The following is a 17,082-nucleotide window of genomic DNA, read 5'->3' on the forward strand; positions in this document are numbered from 1 at the left end:
AGCTCTGATTGGTTGTATTACTTTCAACAGCCCTCTCCCCATTGACAAAAGGCTAATTCTAAGTAACCAGAACATGTTTAGTCCTCTGGCACAAATGACTTGGTACTTGCAATTGCTTCTGAATTTGTAAGCTATAACAGAGCCAATTGGATACAGGTACTGACATTGTCTCTCATCCTAACCAACCTTCCAGAATTGTTTTTGAGGGAAAAATAACAGTCAGGAGTATTGTGTAAGATGCCTTCAGTAATATAGAATAAAGATAGGACATAATCTAATAATAAATCAGTGTAATAAATCACTTTACAAGTGAGTTTTTCCTATTAGAATGCAATTCTTTGAACATTTTATAGGCATTATTCACGATAAGCCTTTTATATTTCTTTTTATCTAATTCTGCTTTATATTTTTATGATTAGCAACATTTCATTGTAGACTTTACTTTCATGATGTTGTCTGGGCAAGAGAAATATCAATTGCAGAAGTATGTTCTGCTAAGACATAGTTTTGTGCTTCTGTTTTTGCTGCCTTAAATAGAATATGTTTGGTTATATTAGGGTTTCTTTCAGGATGATGAACTCCCAACTATCCTTACTTTTAACTATGTAGGTTGGAATGGTGGCAGCTATAATTTCTTCAACCCTGAGCTATGCCATTGGCAAACAACCTAGGCCTCAGAAAACTTTTGGAATTCTGCTATCATGTAATGACCAACACTGTAAAATCAAGTCAGCACATTGCCTCTGGAAATTATAAACCTGCTTTGACTTCTGTTTTGCAGTTGATTATCATGGTCTAGTAGTGATAAACAGATATTACACTGAAAAGATATCTATTGCTAATATTTGCCAGATTCCTCAGGATTGGTGCCAGGAAGTGTGATGACTGGGCTCCTATGGAAAGAGAAACTTCAGGCTGGAAGACTCATGTTACTCTGAAAGGCAAAATGCTCAGGAGCAGTAAGTAGTATGAAAGCAGTAAGTTGTATCTTTAGTATTATTATCCCTTTCTACTCTTTTATGTGGGTATGAATGATATAACAAAGAATCTGAAAATATCAAAGGATTATGACCAATGTTTAGGACCTAATTCCAAGCATAAACCCAAAGACAACCAGTCAAACAATGAAGTGGGGAGTGCTGGGAAGGAAGGGTTCATAAAACAGGGAGTGCTGGGAAGGAAGGGGATACAAAACAGGAGATGTAGCCATAAAGGGCCCAGGTAGCCTAAACACTAATGTCAAAGTTTGAGGAACAAACATGATGAACGTGAAATACTGTACATGAGGACAGTATGATATAGTTGCCATTACTGAAGGTTGGTCACACGAAACTAATGAGTGGAATGCACTTCTGGAAGAATATGAAAAGTTAAAAAAATAGACCTAACAAAAGAGGAGATAGAGTTGTATTATATTAAGAAATCACTACACCTCTACAGAAATGTGTAAAACCAAGGGTTAAAGCCTCGTTGAATCCATGTGGATTAATATAAAAAGAAAAAAAAGAATGACAATATACTACAAGCCACCCAACTAAGCAGACGAAATCGATGGACCTTTTGCTAATCAGTTAGTTAAGGTGTGCAGGAAACTCACCACCGTGGTAATAGGGAACTACCCTGATATTAACTGGGAGACAAACTGTATATCAAGTGGGAGATCAAACAGGTTCTTACAAACCTAGTTGACAACTTTGTTATCCAAAAGGTAGAGGAGGAAACAAGAGGATCAGCTCTGCTAGACTTATAATTCTTACTAACAGTGTTGAAATTATATAGGGGATTGAAGTTTGGGGGAGAGTGACTCTGTTATACTGGAATTCAACATAATGCAGGTACAAGTAATTGAATAAGAGAGGTGACTTCAGCAAACTAAGAGTTTAGAAGGGATTCCATGGATGGAAATCCTAAAGGGAAAAACAACTCAAGATGCTCTGAAAAATCTGAAAAATTAGATTTATAAAAGCCCAATTTAACACAATACCACAGAGAAAGAAAAACAAGAGACTCCAGATGAACTAAGGCTCGAAACCAAAGTGAAATATAACAAAAAAGGCTTCTTTCAACATGTAAAAAACAAAAAAAAGTGAAGGAAATGATTGGTCCATTAGTGAGGGAAAGTGGCAAGAAGGTGACAAGCAATAGGGAGAAAGCATAACTACTGTATTTAACTCATATTTTGCATCTGGCTTTACACAGAGGGGAAAAACCAGACCAACTTATCAAAAACAGTGCCATAAAAACAGAATAAAAACACAAGTTAAGATAGGCAAGAAAATGGTAAGTGAGCACCTGTCCAGCCTAGATGAGTTCAAATCACCAGGACCAGAAGGATTACACCCCAAGGTTCTCAAGGAACTGGCAGATGTGATCTCAGAACCACTGAACTACATTTTTCAAAGATCCTGGAGCACTGGGGAACTACCAGAGGACTGGAAAAGAGCTGATGTAGTTCCCATCTTCAAAAAAGAGAAAAAAATAGATCTACAAAACTACAGACCTATCAGCCTGACATCCATACCTGGGAAGATTCTGGAAAAGTTAATCGAACAACGAATCAGTGAACACCTAGAGGCAAACAAAGTCATTACTAAAAGCCAACATGAGTTTGTCAAAAACAGATCATGCCAGACAAATCTTATTGCATTTTTTTACCAAGTGACAAAATTAGTGGCCCAGAGGAATGCTGTGGATATAATTTACTTGGACTTCAGTAAGGCATTTGATAAAGTAGATCACAAATTACTACTTGATAAGATAGAAAAATGTGGGTTAGACAGCATCACTACGAGATGGATTCGTAGCTGGCTGACCGGCCATACTCAGCATATGGTTCTCAATGGAACTGCATCTATATGGAGGGAAGTTGTGTACTGGGGTGCTCCAGGGCTTTGTTCTGGGCCCAGTACTCTTTAACATCTTCATCAACGATTTGGACGAGGGGATAGACGACACCAAGCTGGCAGGAATAGTCAATACTCCAGAAAATACGCTTAAGATACAGGAGGATACAGGAGGATCTGGACAGACTTGAACACTGGGCGCTATCTAACAAAATGAAACTCAATGGTGGAAAAAGTAAGGTTCTACATTTACGCAAGAAAAACCAAATGTACAGGTATAGTATAGGGGGTACCTTGCTCAATAGTAGTAACTGTGAGAGGGATCTCAGTCTCCTAGTGGACAATCACTTAAATATGAACCAGAAGTATGCTGCAGCTGCCAAAAAAGCCAACACAGTGCTAGGCTGTATTAACAGAGGAATAGAATTAAGGTCACATGAAGTATTAATACCACTTTACAATGCCTTGGTAAGGCCACACTTGGAATACTGCACCCAGTTTTGGTCACCATGATGTAAAAAAGATGTTGAGACTCTGGAAAGAGTACAGCGAAGAGCAACAAAGATGATTAGGGGACTGGAGGCTAAAACATATAAGGAACAGTTGCTGAAATTGTATGTGTAGTTTAATGAAGAGAAGGGTGAGGGGTGACATGATAGCAGTGTTCCAATATCTCAGAGGCTGCCACAAAGAAGAGGGAGTCAAACTATTCTCCAAAGCGCCTGAAGGCAGGACAAGAAGCAACGGATGGAAACTAATCAAGGAGAAGCAACCTAGAACTAAGGAGAAACTTCCTGACAGTTAGAACAATTAATCAGTGGAACAACCTGCCTCCAGAAGCAGTGAATGCTCCAACACGAAGTCTTTAAGAAAAGGTTGGACAGCCATTTGTCTGAAATGGTATAAGGTTTCCTGCCTGAGCAGGGGGTTGGACTAGATGACCTCCAAGGTCCCTTCCAACCTATTATTATTATTATTATTATTATTATTATTATTATTATTATTATTATTATTATTATTATTATTATTATTATTATTATTATTCAGCATATTTGCATAAAGAACTCTCTAGCAAACTGAGAAAATAAAAGGACAAGTATAAAGCAGAATACCAGCAAATAGGCTGAATCTGCAAGGACAAAGTCATGAAAGCTAAGGTTCAGAATGAACTGAGACTTGCAGCAGATGCCAAAAATAATTCTAAAAGGATTTTTTTTCAGCATGAAAGAAACAAGAAAAAAGTCAGGGAGATGATCAGTGAAAAAGATGACAAAGAGGTGATGAGTAGCAGGAAGAAAGCAGAATAGCTTAATTCATTCTTTCAATCTATTTTCACACAAAAGGAAAAAAAACAGCCCAACCCACAAAATCAGCACCATAGAAGAGAGAACAGGAATACAAAATAGGCAAAAAATGACAAGAGATCATCTATCCACTCAAGAAAAGTTCAAATTGTCAGGACAGATGAATTACATCCCAGGGTTCTGAAGGAGCTGTGATGTTAATTGATCTCAAAACCATTGAATCATATCTTTCAAAGATCCTGAAGTGTAGGAGACCTACCAGAGGACTGGAAAAGACCTGATGTGATTCCAATTTACAAAAAAAGGGGGGGCGAGTGGACCCAGGAAAGTACAGATGGACCTCTGGGAAGATCCTGGAAAAGAAAAGCAGAGTTTTTGTGAGCACCTACCAACAAAAAAATAATAAATGCCAGCATAGGTATATTAAAAACAGATCATGCCAGTTAAAACTTATTGCCTTGTTTGACAAAATAACTAAATTAGTGAATAAGGGAAACACTGTGGATATAATTTACTTAATATTTATTTATTTGTTTGTTTATAAATTAAATACTAAAGCATTTGACAAAGTAGAACACCGCCTATTTCTTGGTAAGATAGAACAATGTGGGATAGGTAGTACCACCACCAGATGAATTCACAACTGGCTGACCAACCAGTGGGTAGCCCGCAATAGAATTACATCTACACAGAGGGAAAGATGCAGTGGGGTAGCTCAAGGTTCTGTCTTAGACCCGGTAGTCTTCAACATCTTCATAAATGATCTAGATGAGGCGATAAAAGAGGAATTCATCAAATTTCAGATGACACCAAGCTGGTGGGAATAGATGGTAGATTCAAGATTGTGAAGACCTTGACAGATTTGAACATTGAGCCCTATCTAATAAAATAAAATTGAGTGGTGAGAAACATAAGGTCCTACACAGGGCTTTTTTTTTCTAAAAAAAAAGGTGCCGGAACTCTCATCTTGTTATTTATTTATATAATTTTATTTACCGTATATATTTATTTATATAATTAAACAATTATATATTCAATTCTTAACATACATTTTGTTCCATATATAAATATAAAAGCATGATAGGCTCTGTATTTGTACGATGGCCGATTATCTCAGTGTGCAGAAACGTGCATAACTACAAACAGAAGTTGCAACCCCTCTCCTTTTCACTGCGTGGGAGTTCAGACCTGCGATGAACTGGGCTGATAGATCTAGAATCTCATATAATTATTTAGTGACAGCAGTCTATTTTATAACTCTGTAATAATATCAGACACAGGTATGTGATATGCTGTCCAATTCAAAGATTAGTTGTGGATTCAAAGAAATAAGAAATACTGTCAGACTATCTATATGTATTCTTTACTGACCCAGATCTGTGTATTTGCATAGTGTGTTTTATCAGTAACTCTGATCACAAGGAAGGAGATGCATGATTCTGCCTCCTGGCCAAGGATTTAGTTTATGAAAAATGAGCATCTGTAAACTCTAGTCTGGCTCTTAAGGCTCCACTCCATGTGGCTTGGATTTCTGTGTTAGATGGCTGCATTTCAGACACCCTTCAATAATCTGATTGATACAGGCCATAAAATTAGAAAGGTAGAGGTCAACAAGTAATTTATTGTAATCTAATGTGCTGGGCAGCAGCTCTTTGTGGTCAAGTAACAGGCTGTGTGAGGAAAGGAAGGGTGGGACGATGGAAAGGGATCAACCTGCACTGCTGAGCAAGGCAAGAACTACCCTATTTTTCGGACCATAAGACGCACCTGACCATAAGACACACCAAGTTTTTAGAGCAGGAAAACAAGAAAAAAAATATTCTGAACCAAATAGTACCGGTATACTAAAACAGGGCTTTTCAACCTTTTCATCCATTGCACCACTTTTAGGACAAGGCAATGTCCGAGTACCACCAGTCGCCCAGTGACTGTTCAGTTACGACGGCACTGAAAAAAGTGACTTATGACCATTTTTCACACTTATGACCGTTGCAGCATCCCCAGGGTCATGTGATTTACATTTGGATGCTTGGCAATCGATTCATATTTATGATGGTCACATTGTTCCAGGGTCATGTGATTGCCTTTTGCAACCTTCTGACAAGCAAAGTTAGTGGGGAAACCAGATTCACTTAATAATCATGTTACTAATTTAATTTCTCTCTCTCTCCTTCTCTTTCTCTCCCTCCCTCCCCCTCCCTCTTTCTTTCTCTCTCCTCTCTGTCCCTCTTTCTCTCTCTCTCCCTATTTTTCTCTTTCCCTCTATTTCTCCCTCTTTCTATCTCCATTTCCCTCCCTTTCTTTCTCCTTCTCTCTCTCCCTTTCTCTCCCTATTTTTCTTTCCCTCTATTTCTCCCTTTCTCTCCCTCTATTTCCCTCCCTCTTCCTTTCTCCTTGTCTCTCTCTCCCTTTCTTTCTTTCTTTCTTTCTTTCTTTCTTTCTTTCTTTCTTTCTTTCTTTCTTTCTTTCTTTCTTTCTTTCTTTCTCTCCCTCTCTTTCCCTCTCCCTTTCTCTCTCTCCCTCTATTTCTCTCCCTTTCTTTCTCCTTCTCTCTCCCTCCCTTTCTCCTTCTCTCTCTCTCCCTCTTTCTCTCTATTTCTCTCTCTCCCTCCCTCTCCCATTGTCCCTTCCTTCTTTCATTCCTTCCTTTCTTCCTTCCCTCCCTCTTTGTCCTTCCCTCTCCACATTAGAGCAGTACCTGCGGAGGTGGCCCTGCGGCCCGGCTTTCTCTTGCAGAAAGCAAGCTAAAACGGAGCAAGAGAGATTGCCAGGAACGCGAATCGGCTGATCTCGTGCTCCTGCAATCTCCCTCACTCGGTTTCAGCTTCCCTTGCTACAAGAGAAAGCAGGCTGAAACGAGGGAGATTGCAGCAGCGCCAGATCAGCCGATTTGCATTCCTGGCAATCTCCCTCACTCCGTTTCAGCCTGCTTTCTCTTTTAGCAAGGGATCGTGCAAGAGCAGCTCCGGCTGCACAACTCAGAGCTCTCCAAGCGGCTGAGCGCTGCTTTGCATCGCCTCGACGCCGCCCAAGGGTTGCTTTTGGGCGGTGTCGAGGCGCTGCCAAGCAGCGATCAGCCGCTTGGAGAGCTCTGAGTTGTGCAGCCGGAGCTGCTCTTGCGTGATCTGCCGCCGCTGCGCGCACAACCAGACATGATGGCATTCCATGGGCCGCCCGCTTCACCTCCGGCTGGGCTGTCCAGGGCGGCGGCGAGAACGGCCCACCGCTCAGACGCTGGCGGGCGCCTCCAGGGTGTAGAAGCCCGCAAACATCTTCCCAGACTACAAATAGCGGCCGGGGCAGCCGGGAGCCTGGCGGACACTCCTCCACTTGCCTGCCGGGGCCGTCGCTGCCTCCTGGATGGAGCCCGCCTGCGCCGGCTAGGCCAGCACACTCCACGATACCGCTGGCTGGGTGGGACCGGCCCTGGGCAGCGGCTGCATGATGGGGGCTGTGGCGGCGCCCTGCAGCAGCCTGGTCTACAGCAAGCCAAGCCCCCTGCCTTCCCCACCATGCCAAGGAAGCTGGGCACCCGCTGGGGGACTTCCTGGACATTGTGGCTATATATGGGCTGCAGGACTGCGAGGTGTCTGACACAGATACCCCAGGCTGCCTCCCTGAGCTCCCTCCCCAGCCCCTGGGGTTCAGCTGCGCTGCCCATTTGGTCCCCCTCTAGCAACAATGCCAGCTGCAGCTCCGTGTCTGGGTTTCATCACACAAGGAAGGCACAGCCGGGAAAGACCAATGTGGATATGGTTCGGAGACACACGCTAACTACCCCCCAGGTCCAGCACCGGGTAGGCCACCATCTGGCTGACAGGTGAGCATAAGGAAGAATTGCACATGCACTCTGCAAAACCCACCTCCCACTCCTTGCCCTTTCTTATTTACCCAGTTGAGATGGTGCAAAGTTCCTGACAACTAGCCTTCGCTGCAGACAACTTCTTTGTGCAAAGTTTGCTGGCCGGGTTTTTTGGCGGGCTCAGCAGCAATTGGCTTTCAAAATCCAATAGAGCTCCCTCTATTGGATTTTGAAAGCCAATAGGAATTGCTACACAGCTTGTTGAAAAGGTATTTTTTCCCCCAAAAAAAGGTGCCGGAACGCCGTTCTGAGCGTTCTATGAGAAAAAAAGCCCTGGTCCTACACATAGGCAAGAAAAAAACAAACAAACAGATATAGGATAGGTGGTATCTGGCTCAATAGTAGCAATTGTGAGACAGATCTAGATGTCTTAGTAGAGCCAGAGTTAGATATGAGCTAGCAGTGCACTGCAGTTGCCAAAAAAAGCTAATGCAGTCCTAGGTTGCATCAACAGAGGGATAATTTCATGTAAAACTATAACCTATTCTCCAAAGCACCGAGGGCAAGAGAAGAAGTAACAGATGGAAGCTTATCAAAGAGTCCAAGCTAGAATTAGGTGGAATTTCCTGTTGGTGAGAACAATTAATCAGTGGAATGGCTTGCCTCCAGAAGCTGCAGATTCTGTATCACTGGAGATTTTTAAGAGATTGGACATTATTCTGGAATAAGGTCTCCTTCCTTGAGCAATGGGTTGCACCAGAACACTTCTGAAATCCCTTTCAGTCCTATGATTCTGTGCTCTATGTTTAGGTACATTTCAGCAATAATGAGTGAGGTATTAAGTCAGTTGCAAATTACTCAACTGACTAGTGCAAAATATTAATCTTGCTGGTGCAAAATATTAGATTCATTACTAGTATCAGGAGGCAGGAACTTTGAAAATAACTGTGGAACTAAGCTAGAAGTCAAGTGACTGCTCAAGATTTATAATATTCTTGTACCTAAACTATGGACACAATTGATTCATTTGCAAGGATGTTTTTTTCATCTTCTGATTTTGGACTTCACATTTCCTCTTAGCTTAAAAGCGGGTAGGAGATAAGTGATCTGGAGGCTATTTAAGTTATTAAAATCAGACATAACTGCATAGTAAAATCATTATTCCTATATATAAGGCATTGCTGTTTGCCATAATTTAGAGACCTCTGTAAAGTAATCATCTTCGTTTTGAATTTTCAATACTGGCTTTCAAGCCATATTTATTTCATACAGTAATATCTGCCTCTGTGTTCATTGGATATTTATGTAGTGGTATTGTTCGCTTAATATTACAGTCCTGTCCAGACCATATAATACTATCCAAATATTTGAATCCTAAAAAAGAAAATGGCAAGTACCTGGGACTAGAAAATAAAGAAATGTTATGAATGCTTACTGTCTTTCCTGTAGTAGAGGATCTCCAGTTTACATTCCTCAGATCCAAGCAATGCTTGTCCCAGCTGCGCAATGGAGTTGGGTGTGGTGTCAGGCCCAGTGAGGAAATTGCAGCTGCAAGGCCTTTGCATAACTTCTACCCGAGAGTAGCCAAACATCTCACAGAAACCATCATTGCAGTAAATGATAGCATAATTCTCCATCTGGGCATTGGCAATAATAAACTTGCGATCTAAGGAGGAAAATGGGAGAAAATGCCAAAGATTACCATTAAACTGTTAAACTGTTAACCAAACCAGAATAAAAGGGTTGAAGGGGACAAATAGCAATTTATATCAACCTACTTCATGGAACAAAAATAACCTACATACCTATTTACCAGGTCTGTAGAATGAACCAATGTTATTGCACAGGTATGATCGTAAGATGTTAATGGAAGGTGCACGAACTAAGGTGTTCCTTCTCTCTTCTCATCGTATTACCCAAAATTACCTTCTGAGAATCTTCTTGCCATGTTCTTTCTTTCTTTTTTTAGGTAGCTCAAGTCCAACTGCCTTTTTAAAATTTAAAATTTGCATTCTGCTTTTAAAAAAATATTCAAACCTGAATTATGTCAATTACTTTGGAAGCTTAGTCCATGGATTAATTTTCCCTAACATGTTGATTCAATACTTAAAGTCTTAACTTAGGAACAAGGTCAAAGTAGAAATTAATTTTTTTTAAACAAATAATTTCTCATTAAAATTTACAAACACATTCATATGTTTCACCTAATGTACAAATTGTATACACGTTTCCTTTTTATATACTCTAAATTGTTGAGTATATTCTTCAGTTGGATATTGCATCATAAAATCAGGAAGCTATTGTTTCCACAAAGAACTACATTTCAGTTGTAGTTTCAAGCAATTAAACAAATTTGTCACATTCTCTGCCTTATCTTAAATGTTATGTAAAACATTACTCCAAAATATTGATTTTGATTAATCGATTTTGATTAATCAATAAAATTGATTAGAAAGTAAATGCAGTACTATTAAATACAATATTATTGTTTGTAACTTTTTTTCTGACTACAATTCTGATGTATTTTCTTAGGTTGTTGATTTTGTGCTTCTACTTTTCTTGTTCATTTATGGCTGAACAATAATATCGATCTGATTGCCACTTTGTTCCTTTTATTTATTAGCTTATTATATTTATTACATGTAGTCCTCGACTTACAATCATATGTTTAATGACGGTTCAAAGTTACAACAGCCTTGAAAAATGTTACTTACAATATGTATTCGCATGGCAGTTGTACCACCCCTGCAGCCATGTGATTATAATTTAGGAGCTTGGCAATTGAGTTGCATTTACAACTGGTTGCAATGTTCTATGGTCATGCAATCATGATTTGTAAACTTTTTACTTATTTCTGGCAATGCAAGCCCATTGGAGAAACTGGATTCATTTAATAATCATGGTGATTCACTAAATAATCACCATAAAAACTGCCATAAAATTGGTGCTAATTCGACTTCTAATCACAATGACTTGCAATGGAAATTCCAGGTCCAATGGTGTTATAAGTCGAGCACTATATATTAGGTTCTCTGATTATAAGCTTGCAATGATGATGATTTAATAAGCTATACAAAACGGGAAAATCTTTCAAGCTCAAACGTGACCAAACCAAAAGAACCTGAGCTTTAACTGTAACAGGTATGAGTAACATTTATGTCATGAAGTCTTACATGCAGCATTTCCTGGTGAATTCACAGATGCACATAGACATTCATTCAGTTAGCAATGACTCCTCCCCTATTGACTTTCAGCCTTGATGTCATGCCAAATTGGCCATCAGTCTTCCCAACTGAGATTGCAAAATTAATCACACAACTTAAAAACTTTAACATCAGTAGAATTGCTTCTGTTGAGTGTGGATTGATATGGGCCAATTTTGGCATTGTTTACTCATATAGATTCTTCCCTTCAAGCAGAAATAGATTGGAACAGCTTTCTGATAATCTCAGGAACAAAATGGGACATAGGAAGGGTTTGAAAAAATATTTAATCAATTATCTTGAAAAGTGCAATCAATAAACTCTATGCCACATCTTGGTTACCTGACTGGTATAGAAAAATATACTGTGAAATAGTAATTTTTAAAAAATCTCTTTAAAAATGTTTTTACATCATTTTACATCATTTAATAGAAAATTAAATGATACATTTAATAGAAAATTAAATGATACCCACCCCAATCCACGTCTTAGGAAAACAAAAACTCTTGGAGTCAGCTCTAGTCCAAAAGGAATTTTTACTAGGACATGTTTGGTTGTGGAAATACAAGACAGGACCTGGTATTGTTTTACAGATTGAAAGTTTATAAAGAGTTCCTGGTTCAACCCCCCTTCCCTCAACCCCATTTGGTCAGTCCCCCATCATTTACTTCGTGTCATCGCTTTTGTGGGAAAAAGGGAACTTTGGATCTTTATGGTTATTGCCTTCTTCCTTTACAGATTCAAATAGAGACACAGGCCAGATGCCTTCTTCCTTAACCCTCCCCTTTGTTCCCCCAGTTCAAAAGGTTTCCTTGGTCTTTGAAATAACCTAAGGCAGGCTGAATCCACATCCGCTCCTCCTTCCTCGGGAGATGGCAGAATCCAGGGGTGGGGGATAATGTTTTAAACATACATTTATGAATGTGATATAAATGGATTCTGACAGATACTCTCTGAATTTGGTTGTTTGCTTGCAAACATTTCATTACCTGACTTGGCAATCTCATCAGTGCTAGTGAGTGAGGGGTTTGCTCACTTGCTTAAATTTCAACAGATCTGTATTAGTGCAGCCTCCAAGCATTGGCCTCCTGGAATGAATAGTACAGTAAGGACGGGTCCCCATCCCCCAGGCTGCAGCTCAGTGCCAGGCTGTGGCCTGTTCGGAACTAGACTGCAGAAGTGGTGGGCAAGCATGTGTGTGCACACGCATATGGAACTGCATTTGTGAAAATGGCATGGCGAGTGCAAAACCATCCACTCTTTCCCCTCCCCTGTTGCCACTACCACTTCCACTGGTCCGCTGAGCTGGAAAGGTTAGAGACCTATGACTATTAGTGCTCAGGCCCATTGGCTTTTAAATGGAAATAATAGCAGCCATTAGAATCTTTAGAACCAAGAAATTAGTTATCAGCTGTTGCATAGTGCAGATTTTTGCTTCATCATAACCCAAATCCCATTGGATGTTCACTCCAAAATTGTTCTGAGTATCCAAGAATAGCTCCAGCTACCTGATAAGGCTGGAATCTGAGTTAATTTCTTTTGAAACTTTTATGCGATTCTGTTATCTGAAATTCTGGATTAAATTACACTTCTTTGATCATACCTTGCCCCCTTGATTTTATAAGGGGGAGATCCTGCTATTACAGTTTTTCTGTTAACTATTTGATCACTCCTAGCCCAGGTTAAATTTGAAGCAAAGCACTCTTGATATAGGTATTCAGCAGGACTTGTCCCTGCTTGTTATGCCATGCTACACCTTGGTATGCTGTCTTTAGGATATTATCTTCTCATGTAAAAAGCTTAGCAAACATCCTTTGTCCATCTCACAGGGCAGCTTTTACCCTAACTTGATATAAGGCCAGAAGATTTCACAATGTTCCAGTTCAAGAATGTCTTTGCCTATGCCTCTGGAGGACACATAAATTGTTTTACATGTCTTTTGGTAACGCTGCTTTTACAGGAGAAGGCCATTGAATTAATAATTCTTTTCTGACTCATGGTCATGCAAGATTGGCTGAGGAGAACACTTGCTTCCATTTAGCTGACAGCTCAATAAATATATCCAAAAGGATAGCCAAATTACTAGCAATCTCTGTTACTGTGGGACCATTAATTGTACAGCAGTCTTGTTAATTTGTTTTCCCTAAGCAGATTTGTATTTATTTACTTTTAATGCTTTTTACTTATCTTCCTGATTGATTTAATACATGTAGTGGTTTACTTCTGTGCCTTGTCCTCTGACCATACATTTGATTTAAAGACCATTCCAATATTAAAAAATTATAATTTCTGTTTCCCCTCCACTTTATCTGAATACACTGGAGTTTACTGTATTATAATATGTTTGATATTTTAGTCAGTTTGATCTAATGATTAAAACTGGAGACCCTGAGTTTAAATCCAGCCTTAGCTAGGAAAGCCAGCTGGGTGACTTTGGACCAGTCACTTAGCCCAGCCCACCATGTAATGTAGTGGGTCCGACGCAAGGAAGAGACGCCAGCCAGAGTACGAGTTCAGCTCTTTATTTGGGGGGGGGTTCGTACTGAAGAACAAGGGCTACATGGCCTCCTTATATACCTGGTCAGGTAGGCGGCTGGCCAATGGGGTTGGCCCTAGGTTTCCCGCCGAAACTGGGTTTCCCGCTGAAACCGTCCAGGCCAATGCCCCCTGGTGGCTGCTGCTATGCAGATGCCTGCACCTGGATACATAACACCCCTCCCCCCTTAGAGAAGAACCTCCTATAACTATAACACACATAACTATGTACAATGCATGCATAATGTATACGATGTATTGGGGTCACTTGCACACATAGTCTGCTAGGTACGCAGGTGTCCTGTGGGGTCTGGTGGACCGTCTGGGCGTGGCTTCTCCCTGGCCCCGCCTCTCTGTCTTGCGGTGCTCTTGCGCTGGGTTAAGCCCAGTTGCCAGGTTCCTGCCACCGATGATGCCCTGCTGTTGCTGCAGGGCTGGCTGTAGGAAGCCGTCTTCCTCAGGTTCAGGGTCCGTGTGGTTCCTGGTTGGTCTGGCCTCTTCTGGGGTATCATTGTCAGGTTGGGCATGTGTGGTGCACTCAGGGACCCTTCCTCTGAGCTGGTCAATATGACACCTGATGTGTCGATCCCCCTCCACCCCTACGATGTAGGATAGAGGCCCCGTTTTGTCAACCACTGTCCCCGGAATCCATGTGTGTCCTGCCCCATAATTCCTTGCCGAAACCAGGTCCCCCACGTTGAGTACCCTGTGTGATGCAGGCCTGTCCGTCTTTGCTGCCACCCGGTCAGGGTGCAAACGGTCAAGCTTGGTGATGAGGCGCCATCCCCATCATAGTTCTGCTGGGCTCTTCCCGGTGGCCACACAAGGTGTGGTGTGTTGGGCGAGCAGGAATTTTGCCAGTCTGTGATGCCAGTCCCCGCTGATGATGCGCCGGAGTGCGTCCTTGGTCGTCCTTACCATCCGTTCAGCTTGCCCGTTAGTCGATGGCTGGAAGGGCGCAGAGGTGGCGTGTCTAATCCAATTTGCCTTCAAGAACGCCTGGAAATCATTAGCGGTAAACTGAGGCCCGTTATCAGATACAATTACGTCGGGGAGGCCGTGTGTGGCAAAGAGGGCTCTGTGCACCTGGATTGTCCTTGCCAGGGTCATGTTGGGAACAGGGACTACCTCCAGCCACTTAGAGTGGCTGTCCACTACCACTAAGAACAGTTGGCCCTGGAAAGGCCCCGCATAGTCGATGTGAATGCGGGACCAGGGTGTGTGTGTGTGGCCTCCCACCTGTGTACTGGGGCATGTGGCATTTCTGGCCTGGATCTCTGACATGTGTAGCAGGCCTTGACCCATTCCTCAATGTCCTTGTCCAGCCCTGCCCACCAGAGGTAGCTTCTGGCCAGTGCCTTCATCCTAACCACACCCGGATGTCCCTCATGTAAGGATTCCAGTACCCTGCTGTGGGAATGATGACCCTGCTTCCCCAAAGGAGGCAACCCCGGTGCGTGGAGAGCTCGTGTCGCCTGGCGAAGTAGGCCTGGAATTCAGGCCCTAGGGACTTGTCTTGCCACCCCGTGCAAACCCATGAGTGTACCCTGCTCATGATGTTGTCAGAGGCTGTGCTGGTTGCAATGTCCTTGGCATGTACTAGGCATTCAGGTAGTTCCTGCAGAGCTAGGATCTGTGTTGCTGGGACCGGGTCTGGTTCAGTGGTGTCTATGGGTAGCCTACTTAGACCGTCTGCATGGCCCATCTCCTTCCCTGGCTGGTGCACCAGCTTGCAATTGTAAGCTGCAAGGAAGATGGACCACCGGAGCATTCTGGGAGATAGAATTTGGGGTGTCTGCTTGTCCGTTGTGAACAGGCCTAGGAGTGGTTTGTGGTCTGTGTAGACAGTGAACTCCCTGCCATACAGATAATCGTGGAACTTCTTAATTCCTGCCACGATTGCCAGGGCTTTCCTATCTATTTGGGCATAGTTCCTCTCTGCTCCAGACAGCGTCTTGGAATAGTAGGCTATGGGAATTTGAGCCTCATTAGGCTTGAGGTGACTTAGTACTGCGCCCACGCCATAAGGGGATGCATTGCACGCGATGCATATGGGCTTTGTTTCGATGAAGGGTGTTACTGTGGACTTGTCAGACAGTAGCGCTTTTAAAGCTCTGAAACTTTGATCATGGACGGAAGTCCAGACCCATGCTTCCTTCTTGTCCAATAACCTGTGCAGTGGTTCTGCAATGGCTGCCTTGTGGGGCAGGAAGGTGTGATAGAAGTTGAGCAGGCCCAGGAATGCCTGTAGCTCTGCCTTGTTCTTGGGTATGGGTGCCAGTTTGATTGCCCTTACCTTGGACTCTGTGGGGTGGATCCCCTTGGCATCTAACCTGAATCCCAGGAACTCCGTGGAAGGGACACCAATGCTGCACTTTTCCCTCTTTAGTTTGAGGCCAGCAGTGTGCAGCCTGGATAGTACCTCCCTCAGCAATCAGGACGTCATAAAAATAAGGGCAGACTCCTGGGATGCCCCTGAGCGTTTTCTCCATGATTTCCTGGAAGATGCCTGGAGCTATGCTGATCCCAAACTGCAGCCTGTTTACCCTGAACGCTCCCCTGTGCGTCACTATTGTCTGAGTGTCAGCTGTTGGCCTGGTAACTGTGAGTTGCTGGTACACCTGCGCAAGATCGAGCCTTGCAAAGATGGTGCCGCCTTGGAGAGAAGCAAGAACATGGCTGACCGTGGGGACCGGGTAAGCATGCGGGGTTAGGGCATGGTTCACCGAACACTTGTAGTCGGCGCAGATCCTCACCTCCCCGTTGGCCTTAAGTGGGGTGACTATTGGGGTCTCCCACTCTCCCCCGTCTACGGGCTCTAAGATTCCCTGGGCCACCAGCTTGTCCAGTTCGCACTCAATCTTGTGCTTGAGCGCGAAGGGGACTCGCCGCGGCCTGACCCTAATGGGGGAAATGTTTGGGTTTAACTTGAAGGAGATGGGGGGGCAGACGGCCTCGATGGATTCCCCCTGGATCCGGTGGATCCCAGAGACGGTGATTCCCAGGGCCTCAAATCAGTCTAGGCTGACTAGACTGGCTCTCCGGCCCTCTACCACTATGACCTCCAAGTGCCCTTCACGACTCTTAAACCCCACGGAAACGGTGGCCTCCCCCTTTACCTTGACCGGCGAATTTTGGAAGTCGGTCAAGGCTAATTTTGAGGGCTGCAATTGAACCCGCTGCTTGCTCTGGCTATTAATATAGTTAAAGGTCTCGTCCGAAATGACGGAGACCGCTGATCCGGAGTCAAGCTCCATGCTACAGGGGACACCCTGCAAGCGGATTGTTAATCTAATTTTGGGTCTGAGCAGCCGGCGGCTACACGTGTGGTATACGCCCAGCCAGCTCTTGACATGGCCAATTTTAATTTGGATTGGGGCCCCAGTACCTCTCAA

The 17,082-nt window shown here is 42.9% G+C and overlaps 1 protein-coding gene across 1 annotated transcript in view; it reads right to left on the reverse strand.

Moving 5' to 3' along the window:
* KCNH6 (potassium voltage-gated channel subfamily H member 6) overlaps positions 1-17,082 on the reverse strand; it is a gene marked incomplete at its 5' end in the record, with an annotated part of 131,285 nt that overhangs the window by 86,948 nt on the left and 27,255 nt on the right. The window contains one exon of the mRNA XM_081344614.1: positions 9,385-9,615. Coding sequence (XP_081200740.1) covers positions 9,385-9,615 — 231 coding nt within the window. The remainder of the gene's footprint in view (positions 1-9,384; positions 9,616-17,082) is intronic.

This window comes from Vipera berus, assembly GCF_964194415.1.
Source record: "Vipera berus genome assembly, chromosome: Z".
In the NCBI taxonomy this organism is placed as follows: Eukaryota; Metazoa; Chordata; class Lepidosauria; order Squamata; family Viperidae; genus Vipera; species Vipera berus.